General features: G+C 36.5%; 1 protein-coding gene across 1 annotated transcript; it reads left to right on the top strand.

Moving 5' to 3' along the window:
- The first annotated feature begins 555 nt into the window (after positions 1-555).
- On the top strand, positions 556-25,362 carry LOC106084650 (zinc finger protein sens). The gene is made up of 4 exons (XM_013248504.2): positions 556-814; positions 4,637-5,769; positions 19,840-19,990; positions 24,870-25,362. Exons 1-4 carry the CDS (start codon positions 670-672, stop codon positions 25,109-25,111), a joined length of 1,671 nt encoding a protein of 556 aa, XP_013103958.2. The 5' UTR covers positions 556-669; the 3' UTR covers positions 25,112-25,362.
- Positions 25,363-26,111: the final 749 nt, after the last annotated feature.

Here is a 26,111-nt window from a genome sequence, read left to right as displayed (position 1 = left end):
TCTTTTCATAGAGGATCCCTTGGTGCAGTTACTCTGCCACCACCACTAACGCCGGCAATGCTAAACATTAAGCCGCTAACACTACCACTATTAACAAACACATGGCTACAACTGCTGGCAGGGTTTGAACTGTTTGTTTACCATAGCTTCGACTTTGGTTTAAATGCTCTCTGCAATACAGCTCGCGCGCACGCACACCATCTTGCAGTGTTTTGGCCATATTCATGTATTACCTACGATGTGCATTGCAACACAGCCTTGTCAGAACCTAAGGAGCAGTTAAAGATTCAGTCAGGTGCCAAGCACCAAACCGTACGGACGTGTTTAATCACTCAGTCGTTGTCTTAAAACTCAGTTCTAGCCAAACAAACAAAAATTTGGCCCAAAAAAGCTCAACTTTGCGAAACAAACAAGACGGGAAAACAGTCAAAACAAACACATGTTTTTCAAACCGAAAAAAATACTAAACCTTTGACAGCGATAAGAGTTGGATTATATTATGCTTTTCTCATTAATAAATATATATATAAAAATGAACAACATGTTATACAAAATCTAAATAAAATAAACAAGTGGATTTTTTTTTATTATCAAACAACAACTAATTAAAAAAATATTTAACACAAGTGCTTATTTGTGGGGAAGTTAAAGTGATTTTAAATTTTCAACATGAATCATTTGTCACCACCACCCTCACCTCAGTCAAAGGCGGCTCAATTTTCCTCATCCTCAGCAGCTGTAGATTCAAAATCTTGGATACAACGAGCTTCGGCCGTTATGGCTACCGCGGCAGCTCAAAAACTTAATTCCAGAGGTAAGATTGTCTTTTGAAGTTGAAAAATTAAAAAAGGATATGTATGATTAACAAAAAACTGAACTCTACGAAACTAATTATAAAAATTACATAAATTCTGGCGAGGATCTAAACCAATGACTTGCATCTCCCAATATTAAAATTTTCTGGAATATCTGAAGTTATTTAATTAGTTGGCCTTGGCGCTGTTCATTTAAAAATATTTTTCAAATTAGGCTTTCTGAAAATAAACAAAATTGTTAGTATATTCTTCATTAATCTCCCAAAGGGGAGGGACACGGGCTTTTTTTTTTGATAACAGAAAAGAAATCGCCAGACATACAAGCGGAATGGACACAGGCAACACACCACTGACGGACGTTTCGGGTGCCCGGTTAGGGACACATCATCAGCGACATTGTGTTCTCTGAGCCTCCCGTCTGCTGGGCCACAGTTCTTGGCTTGCTTGTCTCTGTTATTTAAGCTTACAATTCAAAGGGGATTTCCTATGGAACTTAAGTACATAACAACAAACCAACAACTGCTGTACAACATCTTTTCATGTTAGCGTTTCGGCACAGATAGTTAACTCTTCTCATGTTATATCATAATGTTTGAGTTTAGAATAGCAGGCTTCCTGCTAAAAAAAATCAAACTGAAAATATTTACTATTCTAACAAGTAAAAGGACGTTAAGTTCGGCCAGGCCGAAGAGCCTATCACAAGTCACTGTACCAAATTTTGGAGAAATCCGACAATAAATGCGCCTTTTATGGGCCCAAAACCTTAAATCGAGAGATCGGTCTATTGCAAATTGCAAATTTTGCCCATGAACATTCCACTAGGGAACAGGGGCAATCTTCTCTCATATCAATGAGTGCAGTCCGATTCAAGTTAAAGCTCAATGATAAGGGACCTCCTTTTTTTTATAGCCGAGTCCGAACGGCGAGCCGCAGTGCAACACCTCTTTGGAGAGAAGTTTTACATGGCAAGTACCTCACAAATGTCGCCAGCATTAGGAGGGGAAAACCACCGCTGATAAATTTTTCTGATGGTCTCGCCAGGATTCGAACCCAGGCGTTCAGCGTCATAGGCGGACATGCTAACCTCTGCGCTGCGGTGGTCTCCGAGATCGGTCTATATGACAGCTATATCTAAATCTGATCCGATCTGAGCCATATTACAGAAATATGTCGAGGGGCTTAATCGAGAGATAGGTCTATATAGATCGGATAGAGATATGGCAGCTATATCCAAATCTGGACCAAATTGACGAAAGATGTCGACGGGCATAACACAACTCACTGTCCCAAATTTCAGCAAAATCGGATAATAAATGTGGCTTTTATTGGCCCTAAATCGGCGGATCGGTCTATATGGAAGCTATATCCTACTCTGAACCAATCTAAGCCAAATTGAAAATGAATGTCGAGGGGCCTAACACAACTCATTGTCCCAAATTTCAGCAAAATCGGACAATAAATGTGGCTTTAAGAGGCCTAAACCCCTAAATCGGCGGATTGGTCGTTATGAGGGCTATATCAAGATATAGCCCATCTTCGAACTTAACCTGCTTATGGACAAAAAAAAAAAAGATCTGTGCAAAATTTCAGCTCAATATCTCTATTTTTAAAGACTATACCGCGATTTCAACAGACAGACGGACGGACATGTCTAGATCGTCTTAGATTTTTACGCTGATCAAGAATATATATACTTTATAGGGTCGGAAAAGGATATTTCGATGTGTTACAAACGGAATGACAGAATGAATATACCCCCATCCTTCGGTGGTGGGTATAAAATTGTCATAAGGGTTAAGGGGATGTGCCATAGTTAAGACTCCCCTTTGTTCTTCAAATTGCCTTGCAGCTGAGCTTTATGGCAAAGTTTCACTGTTGTTGATGGTTCAGCAGTATTATTTTTATTTTTGATGTTTTGGCTGTTTAGAAGTTAGAAATTCAAATTTTGTTTGTTTTAGTAGCAAAATGAAACGGTTGCAGTCACATTTTTTGTTAAAGCAGCAGTCATATTTGATTTTCCGTTTTTAGCATATACAAAATTGATATTTGAACATACTTTTAGTGCTGTATTAAGTAACTAATGTCTTTGTTTGCATTTAAAATTATTAGTCACTCTCAAACAGATGGCGTTGTCATATGATCGAAAAAGAAAATTGCAACATATCGAGCACTTCCTGGGATATCATATAAGCGACAAAATCCAAATGTTTATACGATACTGCTTTTATAGAATAACTTTTCATATATTCATACTTGGCCATTATAATTTGGGCTATACGAAATAAACCCCTATGAAATAACCTCAGTTCCAATATATCGAGCCCTTCCTGTGGATATCATATAAGCGACAAAATCCAAATGTTTATACGATACTGCTTTTATAGAATAACTTTTCATATATTCATGCTTGGCCATTATTATTTGGGCTATACGAAATAAACCCCTATGAAATAACCCCACAACAAATTCAATATATTTTGTAGATTTATTGCACAGTGACATAAATCCAAAATTTTTTGAAATGGCTTTTATTGACCCTAATAAAATAATTCCCAAATCTTGGAAAATACTTATTTTTAGCCATTGGAATTATTTCACTTTTTTGGGATTTATCTCATTTTTTAGGTTAAGGAGATAATTTCATTTTCATACCCATCACCGAAGGATGGGGGTACATTCATTTTGTCATTCCGTTTGCAACACATCGATAAGTCCATTTCCGACCCTATAAAGTATATATATTCTTGATCAGCTTAAAAATCTAAGACGATCTAGCCACTTCCGTCCGTCTGTCTGTTGAAATCACGACAGAGTCTTTAAAAATAGAGATATTGAGCTGAAACTTTGCACCGATATTTTCTTTGTCTGAAAGAAGGTTAAGTTCGAAAATGGGCTAAGTCTTGAAATAGCTCCCATATTAGCCACTTTTATTATCCGACTTTGCTAAAATTTGGGACATGCGGTCACGCGGGAAAGCTAGTTCTCAACATAATCGCATTTTTGATCCGAGTTTCTTGAAATTTGGCACAGAAATCAGTTCAGATTTAGATATAGCTCCTACATATATGTTCGTTCGTTTGGGACTAATATTGCAATAATTTGGTCATATATATGTGTCGACTAATTTTCACGTCTAGAGCCTTTGCAAGCGCATTTATCAACCGACCTTCATCAAATTTTGAACAACGTTTGACTTCTAATATGTGTGCGGAATTTGGTAAAAATGGGGGGGGGGAGGTCTATAGGGCCAAATCTACCAAATTTAGTGAAAATTTAGGCTTCTAAGGGCTGAAGAAGTCAAATCCGGGGATCGGTTTCAGATTCAGATCGTACTTGGCACGAATGTTGAAAGTCATAACTGTAGTCTTTGATCCAAATTTTAGCCAAATCGGATGCGAATTAAGGCTTTTAGGGGCTCAAGAAGTCACATCGGGGGATTGGTTTATATGGGGGCCATATCCAAATCTGAACCGATTTAGCCTATGTGCAACGCCCATTGACCTACATTAATAAGAAGTATATGTACAAAATTTCAAGCGGCTAGCTTAATGCGTTCGACCGCTATCACCTTATACAACACTTAGCCTTTCAATAATATATATAGCTAGATACCTATGTGACTCCCTAGATATTTTGAAAAAAGCTTCAACAGATGAAACAATGTATAATATTTGTCTTGTATCATCTGGTCAACCCTAAGTTTTTGTGATAAGTGGAGAAAAATATAGCAAATTATAAAACAAAAAAAAACATATCCTAATTTTTTTACAATACTATACTTCAAAATCTTCATTTTCCCTCATTTTATTATTTTTTTTTAGATATATCTCCTTTGCTCTACAATCCCCTGCTATATTCCAGTGCCCTGTTGTGGCCACAATTCCTGCTCTCATCGGCTTCCACTCTGCACACACCGCATACACCCATTACACCCAAATCACCATTTAATGCCAGCCTCAATAGCCGTGATTATGCTCTAACACCTGAAAAGGAAGATCTTTCGGGGTCTTCGCAGGAAGAGAATATAAGCCTTAATGAGGATATGCCTTTAAATTTGTCCATTAAAAGAGAGCCAAATGAAGAACAATTATCATCATCATATAGCACGGGTACACCACCACCTTTAAGGGCGGTCAATCTAAAATCCTCCTCCTCACCGCAAACGCCAGAAGATGACTATGAGACATCACCAAAGATACGTTCGCATGGTTCTTCAATTTGGTCACCGGCTAGTATGTGTGAAAAATCTCTAAGATGCTCAACGTCTGTGCATAACAACCTCAACAACAACTCCTCCCATAACCTCAATCCCCATACCTTGCCCCTAAATAACAATGATGATCTGCAAGAAATGGATCCCATTGTTAGAAAATTCAAATATGAACGCCGCAACAGCTTTACCCGCCAAACAGCCTCACAGGATAGTAATTTACTAACACCACTCTCTTCCATATCGGGTCCGGCCACATTTCCCCGTGCCTCCTTTAACCATAAGCCCAATGCGGATTTGGATGCCGCTCAACAACAAATCCATGCCCATCGTAATGCTTTTATGGCCGGTTTGGCTGGCAACAATTTGGAGCTGTTGACGCAACATTTAAAAGCTCAAACGCAGCGGGAATTTGAATTATTGCGCCAGCAACGCATTGATTTGTTTGTGCATCAGCAACAGCAGTCCAGTGATAATGACAGCATAAGCGAAGAGTATAGGGAACAGGAAAATAAATTATCATTGCTCCAGCATCATCAATACATAGCAGCGGCAGCAGCAGCAAATGCGGCGGCGGCAGCCCAACAACAGCAGCAACAACATCCTGATTCAACGGCCGCTATTGGCGGCAGTAGTCCAGCAGATGGTATGCATTCGTCATCATGTCATCCGGATAGCGATGGTGGTCATAGCGGTGGCAATAATTCCAATAATGGTGAAAAGAGAACAGCTCGGAATTTTCAGGTAAGTGGGGAAATTTTAGGATGTGAGACAAAAACAAGTAAAAGCGTGCTAAGTTCGATCGGGTCGAATCTGATGCAAATTGCAAATTTTTCCCATAAACATTCCACTAGGGAACAGGGGCAAACTTCTCACATATCAACGCGTGCAGTCCGATTCAAGTTTAAGCTCAATGATAAGAAACCTCCGTTTTATAGACGAGTCCGAACAGCGAGGCGCTGTAAAGAATATTTTATTGAAATGTTTCCTTTACAGGATATTTATTAAAATTTTGCCTATGAAAAAAATATTTCGGGCGGAGGGGGCCCGGACCCCCACCTGGCTACGTCTCTGATGGGAGTTATATCTGAATATGAAATTCAGCTGCAATGCCGGGAGTGCAAAAATTTTGAAGAGGTAGGTTGATAAACGTGATAGCAGAGGTTCTAGAGGTGAAAGTCGGGCGATATATATATTTGAGCTATATATGAATCTGAACTGATTTTTATCAAATTCACCAGAAATGACGAGACTTAGACGAGACTCTCTTGTGTCAAATTTCGTGACAGACGGTTAACAAATGATATTATTGAAATATTGGTTCAAATCCGACGAACATGGACAGACAGACGGAGGGGGAGACAGAGGGACACAGCTAAATCGAATCAGGAAGAGATTCTAAGTCGATCGGTATACTTATCAATGGGTCAAGTTCTTTCCCTTCTGGGTGCAAATGCACTAAGGGTACAAAAAAACAAGTAAAAGCGTGCTAAAAAGGTTCAGCCGGGCCGAATCTCTTATACCCTCCACCATGGATCGCATTTGTCAAGTTATTTGGCCGATATCTCTTTACAGACAAACAAAGGATAATGGATAAGAATTGGCATGCCATTTCAGCTATACCAAGTTATGAATCGATTGGGGCCATACTTGGTTTGGCTGTTGGTCACCAAAGTTTCATTGTGCAAAATTTCAGCCAAATCGGATAAGAATTGCTCCCTTTAGTGGCTTACAAATATCAGGTTGTGAACCGATTTGGGCCATACTTGGCGCAGTTGTTAGAAGTTAGAACAAAACATTTCATACAAAATTTTAGCCAAATCGGATAATAATTGCGCCCTCTAGAGTCTTACGAAATTAAGATCCGAGATCGGATTATATGGGAGCTATATCAGAACCATAATTGGTTCAGTTTATGGAAGTTAGAACAAAACACCTCATGCGAAATTTCAGCCATGTCAGATAATAATTGCTCCCTCTGGGGGCTCAAGCATTCAAGATCCGATAACGGTTTAAGTGGGAGCTAAGTCAGGCTATGAAACGATTTCGACCAGACTTGGTGGAATTGTTGGAAGTCAAAATAATCATAATATGAAATACTTGATGCAAAATTTCAGCCAAAGCGGATAAGAATTGTGTCCTCTAGCGGCTCAAGACCTCAAGATCCGATATCGGTTTATATGACAGCTATACCAAAACATGGACCGATTTGTCCCATCTACAATCCCAACCGACCAGCACTAATAAGAATTATTTATGCAAAATTTTAAACACCTAGCTTTACGCCTTCGAAAGTTTGCGTGCTTTCGACAGACAGACGGACGGATATGACTTAATCGACAAGACAATCAAGAATATACATATGTACCTTGTTTGGTCTCAGTTTAATATTTCGATGTGTTAAAACGGAATTAGGGCGCCGAGTTGGTAGCGTGCTTGGATTACCAGTGCCGGGGCCGTGGGTTCGATTCCCGCCAGAAGCCTTGGTATGTCGCTACTGTGGTATCGCAATGGACTAAAAATTGTCTAAGTGAGTCCGTAAAGGACTGTCATTCTTACCTAACCTAACCTACAAACGAAATTACGAAATTAGTACACCCCCATCGTATGGTGGAGGGTATAAAAATAACTTCAGTTTTCTATCGGAATTCCGTTTTTTTCCTGTCGAAATCACGATAGCGGTCGAACGCGTTAAGCTAGCCGCTTAAAAATTTGCGCAGATACTTTTACTCAATGTAGGTCGTTTGGGATTGCAAATGGGCCATACCGGTTCAGATTTGGATATAGCTCCCATGTAAACTGATCTTATCAGATTTTAATTCTTCAGCCCCTGGAAGCCGCAACTGTGCCACGTACGGTCCAAATCGGTTTAGAACTTGTTATAGCTCCCATATAAACTGTTCTCCCGATTTTATTTCTTGAGCCACTTGAAGCCGCAATATTTGTCCGATTTGCCTGAAATTTTGCACATAGTGTTATGTGTTATGACTTCCAATAACTGTGCCAAATACGGTCCAAATTGGTCTATAACCTGATATATATCCAAAATAAACCAATCTCCCGTTTTGACTTCTTGAGTCCTTACCAGTCACAATTTTGATCCGATTTAGTTGGAATCTTGCACATAGTATTGTGTTATGACTTCCAATAACTGTGCCATGTACGGTCCAAATCGGTCCATAACCTGATATAGCTCTCATATAAACCTATCTCTCTATTATGCATGTTGGGTTCATAGAAGCTTTAATTTTTGCTGGTTTGACATAATTATGGTATGTAGAATAACATAATGCCCATAACATTATCCCCTAAATTTATTTTGTATAAATTTGTAGTATAATTCATGATGGTGGGTTCCCAAAATTCGGCCTGGCCGAACTTAGCACTCTTTTACTTGTTTTTAATACCCACCACCATAGGATGGTGGCATACTAATCTAGTCATTCCGTTTGTAACATCGCGATATATTCATCTAAGACCCCATCAAGTTGATCTAGCCATGTCCGTCCGTTGATCTAACCATGTCACAGATACTTAGTATTGATGTAGGTCGTTGGGGATTGCAAATTGGCCATATCGGTTCAAATTTAGATATAGCTGCCATATATACCGATCTCCCGATTTGACTTCTTGAGCCCTGTTATGACTTCCAACAACTGTGCCAAGTACGGTCCAAATCAGTCTATAACCTCATATAGCTCCCACATAAACCCGTCTCTCGATCTCGATCCATGTTCGGTTCCTGGAAGCTTTAATTTTTACTGGTTTGAATCCATGGTGGTGGGTTCTCGAGAATCGGCACGATCGAACTTAACACGCTTCCACGTTTGTGTTTTTAAGCGCTGTTTTTTCCTAACCTGCTTTAAGGACGACTTTATTTGACCATCTGGGTAAAAGCCGTTAACACAAGGATATTTTTTCTTGCAAAGACCACCCAAACTAATTAAAGAAAGCATTCGAAAAAAATCAAAAGTAACAGATGTATTACTGAAATGTAGGCTGTTTCTTTTAACGTTGTTCTTACTTCAATGATTTTGAATTTTTTTCAACTTCTTGGTGTACGATCAAAATCTTATTTTTATTTTATGATAGTGGTGATGCCTTGGCGGTATCAAAAAAAAAATCACTCAAAAAATGCTGCTTGATAAATATTTTAAGCCATCTGTTTTATTCCCGAGAAGTCACACGCACAAGCTTATTGAACCTCTTTAGGTATGCTGCCCTTCAACGTCATCGTCATCGTTGTTCTTTCTGCTGTTGTTGTTGTCGCATTGCTGTTACGCATGCTCTTTAAAGGGAAACCTATCAAGTTGCCTTCATGGAGGCATATACATAAATGCATGCATGCCGCCTGGCTAAATGCAATGCCATAAGCAATGCATTGGCAGCATATTCATAGCTGTTGGCCAGGCCAAAGGTACGCGTAATGAACATCTTGCCCTATCGAAAAGTCACCATGTGCCAGTATAAGTTGGTTTTTTCTACCCCTGCACAAGAGAAGGAGTCTCACAGAGAAGGAGGAAAGTATATTTGGAAAAAATGTGTGAAGAAAATGTAAACTGATATTTATGATAATAATTATCATAAAAATTCAAGTTTAAATAACAGCACACGACCGGTTTCATATAAAAGGACATGTTTGTCGAAGAATTTGTTTTATAACATGTCCTTATAAGCGCTGCTTAAAGGACAATTTTGTGGTTTCCCTGTTTTTTTGTTTTTTTTTTTTTTTTTTTTTTTAACTGGGATTTTGGGGAGTTGTTAAGAGTTCAAGGTTTCAATTTTGTCGTGGCGCTTAATTAATTAGTTGCGTGATTTAAGATTTTTATGATAATATTTTACGAACCTTTAGGTTTTTTTTTTGTTTTTGTAAGCAATAATAATTCAATTTATTTGTATTTTGTTTGAATGGTATTAATATGAGAATTTTATCTATCTAAACCAACAGTTTTGGTAGGGTAAATAGCCTTTAAGCAAGGAATGGTAAGAACTTAAGGGTGCACAATTAAATTATGTTATAAAATCGTAAATAAATAACATACACAAACAATTAACACAACTGGTGTTGGTGCGTGGCCCACAAGACAATGGCAAATCGAGTAATGCTGATGGCACACAACACGCATCAAAAACCTTTCTGTAAGTCTGTCTGTCCTTCATACCTTTGGCCAATATGACCACCTTGATTATTTCATTCCATTAAAAGGGTTCATCAATACCGTTGCCTTTGCTTTTTTCCTATGTAGCCTCCTAGCGCCATTAGAAGTTGGCTTCAATTTTTTCCAATTAATTGAATTGAAGCTACTCCAATAAAACGTAGACCCCTCAACCAGCGACTTTGGCTGAGACATTTATGGCCACTAATGTTTTTGGTGTGATGCAAACACGATATTAAGCAATTAAAATCTATAATGAAAATTAAAGGATTTCAATCAAAAATATATTTACATACCAACAACTACCAGCAGCGTGTTCCAATAAACTGAAGGACACAATCAGCTATGGAGAGGGGATTGAGAAAAAAAATTATTTGATTTCATTCCTCTGGGGAGCCCCCTCTATAAACAATAACTAAAGCAAAAAGAGGTATAATGCAACATAGTTGAAGAGCCACCAAACAACAAAAACAGCGATAACAATTAATAATACAAATAGTGGCGTCATTAAACTTTATTGATTTCTACTTATTTAGAGCAACACAAAATTAATTGCATTGCAATTATTTTCAAAGATTTTTATGAGGCAACAATGATAGAATAGAAATACAAAGAATAAGGGTATAGAAAAACAAGTAGCAAAGCCAAAAATTTAGGCCAGGACGAACCTGGGTACATACATTCGCGAATTGTGATCAAAATTTATGCAAACAAACCACTAACGCCCTGACCCTGGTTTCCCTTGTCCGATTTTTACGCAACAACATTTATATGTTATTTAGACACTTTATATTGAGGTGGTATTTTTGTTAAAAATATATGTAAAAAAAATTATATATAAAATAAAAATCTATAAAAAGAAACCAAAAAAAAAATATTAACAAAAAATAAACAAGTAAAAAGGTGTTAAGTTCGGCCGGGCTGAACTTTGGATACCCACCACCTCGGGTATAATGTCAACCACCTTTCGTCATAATCCGGTGAAAAATGCGTAATTAATGCCCACATAGCAGCTATATCGAAATCGGAATGGACATTGAGTAGTCTAATGAGTACAAGTCATTGTTCAATTTTGTAAAACAAAATATTGGTCTTTATAGCCATATCCAGACCGATCTGAATCATAAACGACACCGTGTCAAATTTCAGCAAAATGGGATTGTAAATGTGCTTATTATGGGGCCATGGCAGTCTATGGCAGTTATATCAAAATCGGAACCTATATCCAAATATGACCTAACAGACCTCACTGTTCCAAATTTCGGCGAAAACGGACAATAAATGCGCCTTTTATGAGCCCAAAACCTTATATCGAAAAATCGGTCTATATGGCAGCTACAATATATCCAAATCTGAACCAATCTGGGGCAAATTAAAAAAGGACGTCGAAGGGCCTAACCAAAATAACTCACTGTCCCAAATTTCGGCGAAATCGGACAATAAATGCACCTTTAATGAGCCCAAAACCTTATATCGAGAGATCGATCTATATGGCAGCTAAATCCAAATCTGAATCAATCTGGGCCAAATTAAAGATGGATGTCGAAGAACGTAACCAAAATCACAAAGTTGCAGAAAAATTTCGAGGAGCCTAACGCAACTCTCTGTCCCAAGTTTCGGCGAATTCGGACAATAAATGCGCCTTTTATGGTCCCAAAACATTAAATCGAGAGGTCTATATGGCCGATCGAGTCGAGTTGTCTAACACATCTCACTGTCCCAAATTTCAGCAAACAAATGTGGTTATTATGGGCCTAAAACATTAAATCGGCAGATCGGTCTATATGGAGGCTATATCAAGATATAGTCTGATATAGCCCATCTTTAAACTTAACCGGTTTATGGACAAAGTTTCAGCTCAATATCTCAATTTTTAAAGACTGTAGCGTGATTTCAACAGACAGACTGACAACGGACTGACATGGACAAATCGCCTTAGTTTTTTACTTTGTATTTTTATTTTGTAGGGTCGGAAATGGATATTTCGATGTGTCGCAAACGGAATGACAAAATTAATATACCCCCATCCTTCGTTGGAAGGTATAAAAATGATTGATTGATTTTTTAAATTTTCAATTAATTTGTTAATTGATCCAATTAAAAAATGACTCCTGGAACATGAACTTGTGGTGCGTTGTTTGGACAAAAATTAGTGGGCATCCGTATAAAAAAACTCCCCCGTGGCGGTTCTGCAAAAAACTCGGGTGTCGAGTAATGGTGCTCTGTAGATTTGTTATTGTTGTCGCAACAGTATATTGTGCACCGAGGCGGTAGCCCTTGGCGGATGAAGCACTCCATCGGGTTAATCCGGCACTTAGAACCGGCTGCCATGCTATAGATTTGTCGAAATGTGGAACGTAAGGGCCTTTGAAAACTCCTTATCTTTATATTGTAGGGGACAAGATAGTCTTTAACTGAATTTACGTAACCACTATATAGGAAATTTTTTTGAAATTCGATTTTAAAAAATTATTGAATCAATTAATTTTTTTATTGGCGATTACAAAATTTTCAATCACAATTTTGTTTGAAAAATTTCAGATTCAATTAAAGAGCTATATCTAATTCTGAACCAATTTTGATGGACCTCTTCGGATGTTTTTTTTTTGAATGGTTATTAAACAGTCCGTACCAAATTTCGAGCAAAAATTTTCAAACTGTGATAACTGCAATGCAAATTTGCCCATGAACATTCCACTAAGGAACAGGGGCAAAGTCTCACATATCAATGAATGCAGTACGATTCAAGTTTAAGCTCAATGATAAGGGGTCTCCTTTTTTAAAGCCGAGTCCGAACGGCGTGCCACAGTGCGACACCTCTTTGGAGCGATGTTTTAGTTCTAATTGTCTCGCCAGGATTAGAACCCAGGTGTTCAGCGTCATAGGCGAACATGCTAACCTCTGCGCTACGGTGGTCTCCAAAAAACTGTGATAACTATTTTTGATAAATGACAACATTATTGCAAAATACCCAAAATCTGAGGAACATATATCGAAATCTGAATCGATTTCAACCAAATTCCTTAGATATTGTAGTAGTCGTCGAGAAAGCGTTGTACAAAATGTTGGCAAGATTGGTCAATAAATGCGCTTGCAATGGCTCTGGAAGTGAACATCGGGCGATATGGCAGCTATATCTAAATTTGAGCCGATTTTTTTATGAAATTCACCAGAATATAAAGAGTCATAAGAGAATCCTTTCTGTCAAATTTCGAGATAAATAAAATATATATGGGAGCTATGTGTAAATCCGAACCGATTTCGAGCAAACTTGTTAGATATTGTGGTAGTCGTCGAGGAAAGCGTTGCACAGATTTTTGGCAAGATTGGTCAATAAATGCGCTTGCAGTGAACACCGGGCGACATACATATATGGAAGCTATATCTAAATCTGAACCGATTTCTATGAAACTCACCAGTAATTTCGAGAATCAAGAAAAAATCCTTCCTATCAAATATCCATAGAATCGATAAACAAATGACCACATTATTGCAATATTAGTCCAAATCGGACGAAAATATATATGGGAAGTATATCAAAATCCAAAACCGATTGTTTCCAATTTCATGCCTGCACCAAATTTTAAGGGGATCGGATGAAAATTGCGGTCTGAACATTGTATACAAATTAACATGGACAGACAGACGGACATAGTTAAATTGAATCAGAAAGTGAATCTGTGTCGATCAATATACTTATCAATGAGTCTATCTCTCTTCTTTCTGGGTGTTACAAACAAATTGTTTTAGTTATAATACCCTGTACCACACTAGCGGTACAGATAGATGTCGAACGTTAAAGCTAGCCACTTGAAATTTTGCACAGATACTTAATATGGATGTAGGTAATTGGGGATTGTAAACGGACAATATCGGTTCAGATTTGGACATAACTCTCACATAAACCGATCACCTGATTTGAATTCTTGAGCCCTTAAAAGCCGCAATTTTTATCCAATTTGGATGAAATTTTCCATGCGGTGTTCTGTTATGACTTCCAACAACTGTTCCAAGTTCGGTCCAAATCGGACTATAACTTGATATAGCTACCATATAAACCGATCTCCCGATTTGACTTCTTGAACCCTTACAACCCGCAAGTTTTGCCCGGTTTGGCTGTTAGCCAAAGTCCGCTATCCGATCTCTCCTACGCAAAGCAAACACATATCTAGAAATATCATTTAAGGCAACATGTAATTTATTTTTAAGAACTGCATCACAATTTGAAAAAATTTCACAAGAATATAAAAGTTGTGGCAGGATATATGTTTTTGCCAGGAGCATTCTGATTTCTATGGGAGTTTACCGGCGACTCATATATAAGGTCCTTAATACACCATACGTCTTGCCAACTGCCGAGCTAATATGATTCGCCCATGATAATTTATCATCAAATACTACGCAAAGATTACTCGCTGAGGTCACCATTTTGATTGCAGAACCATTAATTACAATATTAATATTTAGCGGCAATATTGTGCGATTTCTGGAAATGGCTATGAATTTTGACTTCGAAGGATTCAATTGAAGGCCGTTCGCATTCGCCTACGTATTAATATTGGTCGTTATTCAGACGATTACCTTGTTCGGTTCCTAGAAACTTTAATTTTTACTGGTTTGACAGAAATTTAGTATGTAGTATGTAATAATGCCCTTCAACTAGATTTATTTGGTATACATTTTTTTATCAAAATCCATGGTGGTGGGTTCCCAAGATTCGGCCCGGCCGAATTTAGCTCGCTTTTACTTGTTTTCTGTGTACTATTGCACTGATCAACAATTAGTAAGTAGGTGGAAGCATCTAAAGTACTCCGACGAGGCCACTGGTAAGGCCGAAATCTCCATAATTGTAACCTGCCTAATGCATTTTTCACACCACATTTTTCCTAAATGTTTTGAAGGGATCTTTCTGTTTTGTTTTTCTATTCGAAATAGAAACAAATATAAAAACCCATTGTCATGGACCATAGCTGAAGGTAAATCCAAGAACAAAATTAAATAGTTTGGTGACCAAAATAAACGAATGAATTACGGCAAGATTTTATGAAAATTTTGGATTTAAACTAAATTTATGTTCTAGAGAAAATAATGTTCCAATTCTATCTTAGGGAAAATATCATGGCAAATATGTTTAAGAGAAAACGTTGCTAAAATTTTTAACTTAAGAGAATGTTTTATTGAAATAAGAACTTTAAAGAAAATGTTATGGAAAATTAAAGCCTAAAGTTTGATTTGTAGAAAGTTCCTAAAAGTATGCAGTAACTGATTAAATAAAAAAAAAAAAAAAAATATATATATATATATATATATATATATATATATATATATATATATATATATATATATATAGAGAGAGAGAGAGAGAGAGAGAGTTTTATTACTTTTGTGAAACCCTTTTAATGAATAGAAAGTTTCAAGACATAGTTTGAATGCCATTTTTTTTTTCAAAAACCTTCAAAATTCAACTACATTAAGCTGCTAATTGTATTGTTCATGTCCAGTTTTATATTTTTGTTTAATTTGTAAAAAAAATACAAATTCGTCTTAAGTAAATATATTGACCAATATCAAAGATGGCAAACAATGTTTCCGGTATATATTACTTATTTCCATTACTCTAAGTATAAGGCAAATAATAGCATGCCATAGCCATAGTGAAACTTCCGGTTTTTAGAGTTGAAAGTAAGGCTAAGGTTTCGTTAGAAAATAAAAACTTCAAGACTACAATAGACGTATATGTCTATGGATTTATGTCACATATCTGGCTAGGCGTCAAATTAAAACAAAATTCCCTTGGAAAAATGCACACGCAGACAACAAATAGAAAAATCATCTAAAAACACTTGTGTCACTACAAATGGACAGAAATGTAGAAGAAGAAAATTATGGACAAATCACCCACCGAAAACAACGCTTGATAATAATTATTGATGAATAACACGTAGCAGACACTTGAAAAGCAAATAGTAGATCAAGCAAACAGTCATAGCAGAGCAGAGCTAGAGCAGCATCAACAACAGCAGCCAATAATAAGTGATTCTGCTAATGTTACATTTTTTCAACAACAAACTGTGTAAATATTAAAATGACATTAAAAAGTAAAAGACTGATGCACCCTCAACAAGATTTCCATGGCGAAGTGGTTTATTATACGTTCATCTTTCAATGGAATAACAAAACAAAAAATACAAATATATCAATTCAGTTAATACAGCTGTGTTTGTAAAGCATAAACCCCGTAAGCACTTCTATATCTAAAACCCACATACTTGAAGACAATTAATCGGTTTTTTTCTAGCTGCAATTTTTTGTTTCAAATTTTCCCATGTTTGCTTTTAAGGAACATCTTTTTTTTTTCTCGGTTAAATAAAAAGATTCTTGATTTTTTTAACCTTATTAAGACAAATGAATATTCCAGAGCACTCAATACCCTCACACTCAATACCCTCACACTCAATACCCTCCTATATTCTTTTCTTTTATTTATTTATAAGCAAAACATTTCTACAATATTTTATTGTTTCCTTGCAAACAAATGATTTTAAAATTAAATTCACCATTTCTAACAATCAGGTCTTAAAACTCTCTTAAAAACTTTGATTAACTTTGATTGGCAACAACGTGGTTGTTGTATTCAATTCTTGACAACTGATATCAAAACAAACTAAAACAGTTGTTCACACAATTGGGGGGAATTTCGATATTCGTCATTGTGTGATATGTAAAAGAATGATTTTCGCTAATGTTAAAAAAACGCTTTAAAATTGTGCAATTTTGTTTTAGTTGTCCTCTTTAAGGCAGAAAACCTGAGAGAGAGAGAGAGAAAAGAAAGTTCAAATTCAATAATAATAAAACAATTTTTATTTGTTTCTCTTTCGAGACGAGCTCAATGATCGGAGATTTTCTTTGCAAATGGAGAAGGAAAGCCAGAGATAGCAACACACACCAAACACAATGGAATGCGTTTTGACTTTGGTTAGAAGACTTTTCAACCATATTAGGTGTGATGGCTTCAAGGGCCGTTCGTTAGTATGTTCTATTTGAATCGTATTTATTGCGAAAACGCGTCTATGATACAATTACTACATTTACCACAGTTGTTGGAAGTCATAACAGAACACTATGGGCAAATTAGACAAAAATTAAGGTTTCTAGGGGCTCAAGAGGTCAAATCGGAAGATCAGTTTATATGGGAGCTTAATCCAAATCTGAATCGATATGGCCCATTTGTAATCCCCAACGACCTATATTAATATTAAGTATCTGTGAAGATGTGAAGCGGCTAGCATTACGCGTTCGACCACTGTCGTGACTTCGTCAGACGGATGGACGGACATATCTAGATTGACTCAGAATGTCGAGACTGAGTCAATATGTGGACTTTTATGGGTCTTAGATCAATATTACGAGGTTTAACAAACGGAATGACTAGATTAGTATACCCCCATCCTATGGTGGTGGGTATAAAAATACATGGTGCAAGAATTTAATGGTCCCATAGTCGAATACATTTCAACGGAGGCCAAGTGCTTCCAAATAGGCAGTACCAGGTCGATCGTCATAACTCTCTTTGCAAAAGATTTCAGTCAAGGTGTCGTCGGCATTTTTGGAATTGTGGCATTATTTATTTACCAATTGCAAGTCTATTTACACTATTGGAAAGGTTAGAAAATTTTCCGAATAATAAAATAAAATTGATAAAGATTGACCTTTATCTATTTTTTATATACTGAAAGTTATACGCTTCACAACTTAAAATTTTCCAAAAAAAACTAATCTGCGAATTATCATGAAAGTTTTACAGAAAATTAGAAAAAATATTTGAAATGTTATTTTCAGTTTGTTCCCATTTTTCAACACATTCTGATTTTGATAAGACAGAACTAAGCATCTTAAAGGCGTAGCACTCTTTTCAAGCATTGATTTCATTAACACTTATCTATAATATGCCGTTTAAATCATTCAAATATCTTATTTGGTTCAAAAAAAAAAGGTAGCGCTTGGGCTAAGGGAACTCGACATGCTGAAGAAGGACAGGTGCTGCCACAGTGTCATCATGTATCCTATTAATGCAAAGGGTAGATTAAGGAGGATCTCCGACTATCTGGCACCGGAACCGACTGTGATTGGGACATTTTGGATTTGTTTTCCCGGGAGGTACGAATAAAGGGCGAATGCTGTGTTTGAGGGCGATCTTCTCTGGTGGCCCCAAGATGGAGTAAGGCACTGGATTGGAGGTCTACTCCAACGCACTCACCATCGGTTTGTCTCTGTGACTTCCACCCGAGTGTACGGTCTTGCAATCAGAGTTTTATGCAGTAGTCACAAGAGAAATTATGGTAAGGGATTTACCGCCCTATATACTCAGAAATTATGTGAACAGTTTGAAGGCGCTCAAGGCCTTGGTGTCGCACATTGTTTGGAGTCACTGGATAGGCTCCGGGGCCACAATGTGACGCTGATATGGCTTCCCGCACATGAAGGGATTCCGGGGAATCAAAGGGTTGACGAATGCGGGGAATCAAAGGGTTAACGAATGCAGTCTTCAATCAGACATTTTGTACATTGTGATATCACAGGTATATCTATTTTGATACAAAATAGAGGTAAACTTCTGAAATACATAGCTCTTGGTCTCTAGAGCATATCCCAAAGCTCACGTGGTTATCTAATCTGTAGTTATCCTTATAAAAGTCCATAAGCCATCTAGACGCAAAAAATAAAACGTTTGCACTATCTTTGGGGGAAAACAAATCTGTTTTATTGTGGAAGTACTATTTTTTATAGTAACTTTACAACATTTCCCTCCACCGTTGAACGTTAATATTGAATTTACCACATTTTAATGTGGTCACTTTTGTAATGGTCAAGCTTTTATAAACTTCGTCTGTGGTAAAGGATGGCTCTTTAGCGCAGAAATTCAAAACTTCTTTCCAGCCAAAAATGTTTCGTTTGCAGCAAAAGGCGATTTGTTACACAGAAAGATGATTCTTTTGGTTTGTTTATATCTTGTGTGTCTTCCATTTTGGCAGAGAATGTAGCCAATTTTCAGTCAGTATTAAGAGGTTCGCGGTCGTGTGTAAACTGAAAAAGTGATATTTTTTCCAATTTTATTTTAGGTGAAAAAAATGCTTGTATTTACAATAAAACAAGCAACCAAAAATCGTATCAAATTGCGCCAGACTGGAGGCAACAAAATTACTGCAGCGCATAGATTCTATGACAATATTCTGTGCCATTAGGAAATATCCATCCTTTGTATGCGTCACAAATTCATGCATTTTTATCGTAAACAAAGCCTCAACGTTTTTCTTAAAAGAAATGTACTTGTCGAAAAGTTCGTGTAGTTGGGCAAATCGTCTTTATCTAATATGATGGTACAGTACTTTTGATCAAACATAGAATCCATAGCCGCGGCTTGACCACAGAAAATTCCCTTAACCTTGAGCAGTGATTGCAGCAATTTCTCTAGCCACAATGCCAAATGGCAATAAGTATAGGATTAAATTCGGTGCATCAGATGATGACAGACAAGCCAGCAATTGGATCCGGCAGTGTATTAAATGGTAGATGTATTTTTGAATTGCCGTCCACCAGACTACAACACCATATAGCATTACAAGTCTAATAAAAATGTTTTTCTTCTCTCTACTTTCAGTGTAAACAATGCGGCAAAGCTTTCAAACGTTCCTCAACACTCTCCACTCATTTACTAATACACAGTGATACAAGACCATATCCTTGCCAATATTGTGGCAAACGTTTCCATCAAAAATCGGATATGAAGAAACATACTTATATACATACCGGTAAGTTGGCATTTTTTTTCGTTAGTATGTATATAGAGAAAAAGAAATTTGTTGAGTTCTCTAGTTTATTATCGTGAATCAAACATCTTGTCCAACAAGTGGTAATTAGAAATCGTCAAAGCCTCTGGCAACAAACGCCGATAGCAATTCAATTATAACAAAGTGTTTGGGGTTACCAGATGTCAATGGAAAACGAAAAATATAAGAAAACAAGTAAAAGCGTGCTAATTTCGGCTGAGCCGAATCTTACATACCTTCCACCATGGATCGAGTTTGTCAAGTTCTTTGAATGACGTTTTGAAATATATATGAGCTAAATTAAGTTATTGGCCGATATGGACCGTACTTATTATCATGGCTATTAGTAGTCCTAGAAAAATATCATATCCAATATTTGAGGCAAATCGAGTTATAATTGCGGCCTCCAGAGGCTGAGAAATTCAAATTGAGAGATCGGGTTATATGGCACAGTTGTTGAAAGTCATACTAAAAAGATATGTGCCAAATTTCAACCAAATTGGATAAGAATTGCGCCGTGTAGAGACTCAAGAAGTCAAATCAGAAGTTCGGTTTACATGGTGGCGATATCAGGTTATGGACTGATTTAGACCATATATGGCACAGTCGCTGAAAGTCAAGTCATACCAAAACAACATGTGCAAAATTTCAGCCAAATCGAACAAATTGCGTCCCCTAGAAGCTCAAAAAGTCAAAATCCAATGTCGGTTTATATGGCAGCTGTTGGAAGTCATACCAAAACGATATGCGCAACATTTCAGCCAAATCGGATATGAATTTCGCGCCCTAGAAGCTCAAGAAGTCCAATCCGGAGATCGGTTTATATGACAGCTATATCAGGTTATCAACCGTTTTGGATCATACTTGGCACAATTATTGGAAGTTGTAAAAAAACACCATGTGCAACACTGCAGCCAAATCAAATAAAAATTGTGGCCTCTAGAAGCTCAAGAAATCTAATCCGAAGATAGGTTTATACGTCAGCTACATCAGGTTATCAACCGGTTATCACTGTTACAGGGCATTTATTTGTAACATCCAGAAGGGAGAAAGATGGACCCATTGATAAATATACCGATCGGCTCAGAATGACTTTCTCTTTCGATTTAGCTCTGTCCGTCTGTCTGTCCATGTTAATTTGTGTACAAACTACAGGTCGAATATTTTTATATTTTCATTTCGATCGTCTTCATATTTGATAAATACATTTTTTGGCCTAGAAACAAAGCCTATTGAAATTGAGAAAAATCGGTTCAGATTTGGATATATATATATATATATATATATATATATACATGGAATCTTTATTTGAAAAGATATTACGGTCAATATAATTTAAAGCTTGAAGATTATATCATGCAATTGTTGATCGTGACTGCGCCTCAAATGGTCCATCCGCTAAATCCAATTTTGGCATACTCTTTACAATGTTTCGGTCGGTATCTCACGAATAAATGCTTCAATGTTGTCTTCCAATGCGTCAATTAAAGCGGTCTTGTTTGTATAGACATGAGCTTTTGCTTAGCCCCACAAAAAATAGTCTAAAGGCGTTAAATCGCACGATGTAGGCGGCCTATTGACCGGTCCCGATCATGAAAAAATTTTTCACAGAACTTGCCTCTCAATAAGTCCATTGTTACGCATGTTACCGTCTTCTTGAAACCACATGTCATGCAAGTCAAGCTCATGACATCATCCCATGGTAGCCCCCAACATTCACAGTTACGTTACGATTCTTATCGTCTTTGAAGAAGTACAGTCCAATGCTGCCAACAGCCCATAAACCACACCAAATTGTGACTTTTTCTAGATGCATTGGTAGCTCTTGATCTTCACTTTAAAATCGACAAGTCTGCTCATTTATGTACCCATTGTGCCAAAATTAAGCTTCGTCGATGAAAACAATTTTTGGATAAAAAAAGGGATCTTCGCCCAACTTTCCAAGTGCGCATTCTCCAAAAATTTGCGTTGCACTTGGTCGTTCCGCTTCAATTCTTGCATCAGCTGTGTTTTGAAAGGCTTCACACCTAAAGCCTTCCGCAAAATTGTCCACGTTGTTGAGCAACAGAGGCCCAATTGCTGCGAACGGCGTGGAACCGATAATTGATGGTCATCATTAACACTGGCCGATACAGCTGCTATATTTTCTTCACTTCGCACTCTACGTAAGCGTATTGGTGATTTAATGCCCAACAATGTAAATTTGGTGCAGAATTTAGTCAAATAGCCCGAATAGCCGCTTCAGTGAGTCGATTAAACTGAACGTAAAATGGAGGAAGCGCGTGATGTACTTCTTAACAGAGCACTCATTTTGATAATAAAATTCAATAATTTGCAAGCGTTGTTCGTTTGTAAGACGATTCATGGTTAATTTATAGACCTAATATGTTCGTCAGATTTTAGGTAATTTGCGACAAATGACAACCCATTTGTCAACTGTAATTTTTTCAGGTTCAACATATTCTCTAGAAATTTGATACGGATTGTATAATAAGCCATTTGAAAACATCCGTTCAGAATGACATTGGTTCAGAATTAGATATAGCTCCCACTTTGTACTTATATGGTAGGTGTAGGGTATTAAACAGTCAGCACTGCCCGACTTTTGCCTTTGTTTAGTATGTTAAAGAAAAATTAATTACTAATTCATATCTTCTTTCAAAACTGTTTTTATTCAATCCTTTCTATGTTAAATTCATATTTTTTTCGTATGGTCACCCCTATTTAAATCAGTTGTAAATTATATTTCGTGCAAAAGCCTAACACCCCTAGCCAAAATGCAATTTTGCTCCCCTTTTTGTGTGTAATGAAGGGTACTTGTGTTTACATATGAAATTTCCTCATGTCACGTGACAATAACACATTGTTATTTTTATATCGTTATTAACTTAAGCCTACAATAAAAGGGGAAGACATTTCCCTCTTAGTTAAACGCTTTGCAGAATATAAGCATGTTATGAAAGAAAGGAGACACTCGAAATGATTTATCATTTTGTCAATTTTATTTTTATCAGATTTAATTTAACTAATAGTGTGATTTTTAACAACAACAATTTGTACCAGTAAAATCAAAATAAAATTAAAATGATTTGATTTGATTTGATGAAAGGTGTTGGAGGAACAGAGTACGTGAAAAGGGGTTAACGTATTAAAAATTGCAGCAGTAAATGAAGATAGAAAATGGGGTTTAGACAATTTTTCAAACAAATTTTAGGGCGTTTTCTCAATCTTTGATGAAAATATGTTTTGAGGAAATTGTATTTGATAATGAATTTCACCAAACGCAAAAAATAATTCGTTTGACATAGGGGAAATTTTCACCATGTTGATTTCTTTTCTGAAGTATTTTGGATTTTGTTTACGATTGAAGTACATGTTTCTTGCGATAAATTTTTGCAAGAATTTGTGACAAATATAAAGTTTTTGTATCCCTGACAATACCTTTCATTCTTAATATATATATCATGTTATTCGGGGTTTCAACAAGTTTTTCTTTATTATTGTATATCAACCACCATAGGATGGGGAGATACTAGTCTAGTAATTCCGTTTGTAACAGCTGGAAATATTCGCCTGAGACTCCATAAAGTATATATATTCTTGATTGTCTCGACGTTCTGAGTCTGAGTAGCCATGTCCGTCCGTCCGTCTGTCGAAATCACGATAGCGGTCGAAAGCGTAAAGCTAGCCGCTTGAAAATTTGGAAAGATTCTTATTAATTATGTTGGTCGTTGGGAATTGCAAATGATCCATATCGGTTCCGATTTAGATACAGCTCTCATATAAACCGATCTCGCGATTTGACTTCTTGAGCCCTTACAAGCCGCAATTTTTGTCCGATTTGGCTAAAACTTTGCATGTAGCGTTTTGCTACGACTTCCAACAACTGTGCTAAGCACGGTCCAACATTGTTTATAACCTGATATAGCTCCCATATAAACCGATCTCGCGATTTGACTTCTTGAGCTCTTACAAGTCGCAATTTTTGACCGATTCGGCTAAAAATTTGCATGTGGGGTTCCGTCATGACTTTTAATAACTGTGCCAGTCCGAATCGGCTTATAACCTTATATAGCTCCCATATAAACCGATCTCCCGATTTAAGTCTTTACAAGTGGCTGCTTTTGTCCGATTTGGCTGAAAATTTGCATGTGGTGTTCTGTTATGACTGCCAACAACTGTGCCAAATACGGTCCAAATAAGTCTATAACCTGATATAGCTCCCATGTAAACCCGTATGCCAAACACAGTTCAAATCGGTCTATAACCTGATATAGCTCCCATATAAACCGATCTCCCGATTTGACTTCTTAAGCCCTTACTAGCCTCAATTTTTGTCCGATTTGGCTAAAAATTTTAGTGTGGTGTTCCGTTGTGACTTCCAATAACTGTGCCAAGTACGGTCCGAATCGGTGTATAACCTGATTTAGCTCCCATATAAACCGATCACCCGATTTTACTTCTTACAAGCTGCAATTTATGTCCGATTTGGCTGAAATTGAGCATATAGTGTTTTATTATGACTTTCAACAACGGTACCAAATACGGTCCAATTCTGTCTATATAATGATATAGCTCCCATGTAAAGCGGTCTCTCGATCATCCTTGTTCGGTTCATAGAAGCTTTAGTTTTTGCTGGTTTAACGGAAGTTTGGTATATAGAATAAAATTATGCCTTCAAATAAATATATTTTGTATATAAGTTTTTTGCAGAATCCATGGTGGTGGGTTCCCAAGATTCGGCCCAGGCGAAATTAGCACGCTTTTACTTGTTTTTGTTTTGTTATAAACTAATTTTACAACAACTTTTACTTCTTCTTTGACTTATCATTTTCTTTTTTCTTTTTTCCCTTCCTTGCAGGTGAAAAACCTCACAAATGCACAGTGTGCCTGAAAGCTTTTAGCCAAAGTTCAAATTTGATTACGCATATGCGTAAACATACCGGTTACAAACCTTTCGGTTGTAATCAATGTGATCAAGCATTTCAACGTAAAGTTGATCTGAGACGTCATCGTGAGAGCCGCCATGAGGATCATTCCATGTCAACAGCTAATAGCCAACCCCCCACCATGGTGAAAATGGAAGTAAGCAGCAGTTGTTGAGAGAGGGAAGCATAGTCTCCTTCAAAATTAAAATAATTATGTAAAAGTAAATAAAATAGAGATGCTATAAAAATAAATCAAAAAGATGCTCACAAAAAAATGTGAGCAGAAACGTGTAACAAAATTATACTGCAGCTAAGATTTGTTTTAAAGCCAAAGTTAGGACCCCCCTGCCATGTTAGTTGAAACAATGACTGCAAAAATGAACTTACAACTAGTAATCCAAAACAAACAAACCAACAAATTGTACATGGAAGTCAAATATATATATATATATATATATATATATATATATATATATATGCATACATATGTATATGCAAAAGTTAACACCTTAAAACTAATTGTAATTAAACTAAGTTCTAGAATACTACTAATTAAATATCTTAGGTCATTAGGACAAAAAAGCAAAACAAACAAACAAACCAACCAACCAACTCTTATTGATAAGTTATAAAAATTACAATTAAGGCTGTATAGAATTTTTATTCAATGGAAGACAAAAAAAAAACAAACAAATTGGAAGACTTTTATTTTTAAATTTTTAGTTTAGTTATCTTTTTAGAAAAATTATATAGTTTTTGTTTACAACAAAATATTATTTAAAAAATATTTTCCTAAGTTTTTATTTAAAATTTTGTTTCCAAAAATTTGGTTTAAAAAATTTTATATTTTAATTTCAAGCTTCTACTATCTTCTCTGAATAAAAACAAAAAGAAAATATAAGACCCCCAAAACGTACACAGCTAAACATACCAAAGAATATTTATTTTAATTTCCTCTAAGTCTGTTTTATTTTCCTTAAAGTTTTCAATGGCAGCGTGGCCTAAGAAGCTTTTTCCATTCTTCTTTTGGTTTCCCATCTTCTTATACATTTTTATTCCTTCTCTATAATTTCCTTTGGTATATTTTCTCTTGAAATTAAAACTGAAAATGTTTGCATTTCTTTTTATTTCATGCATTGCTAGTTTTATTTAAGGCATTTAATTAAATTTATTTA

The sequence above is a fragment of the Stomoxys calcitrans genome, chromosome 1, assembly GCF_963082655.1.
Source record: "Stomoxys calcitrans chromosome 1, idStoCalc2.1, whole genome shotgun sequence".
NCBI lineage: Eukaryota > Metazoa > Arthropoda > Insecta > Diptera > Muscidae > Stomoxys > Stomoxys calcitrans.
Note: the sequence above shows the minus strand (reverse complement) of the source record. Positions and strands in the feature narration are given on the sequence as shown.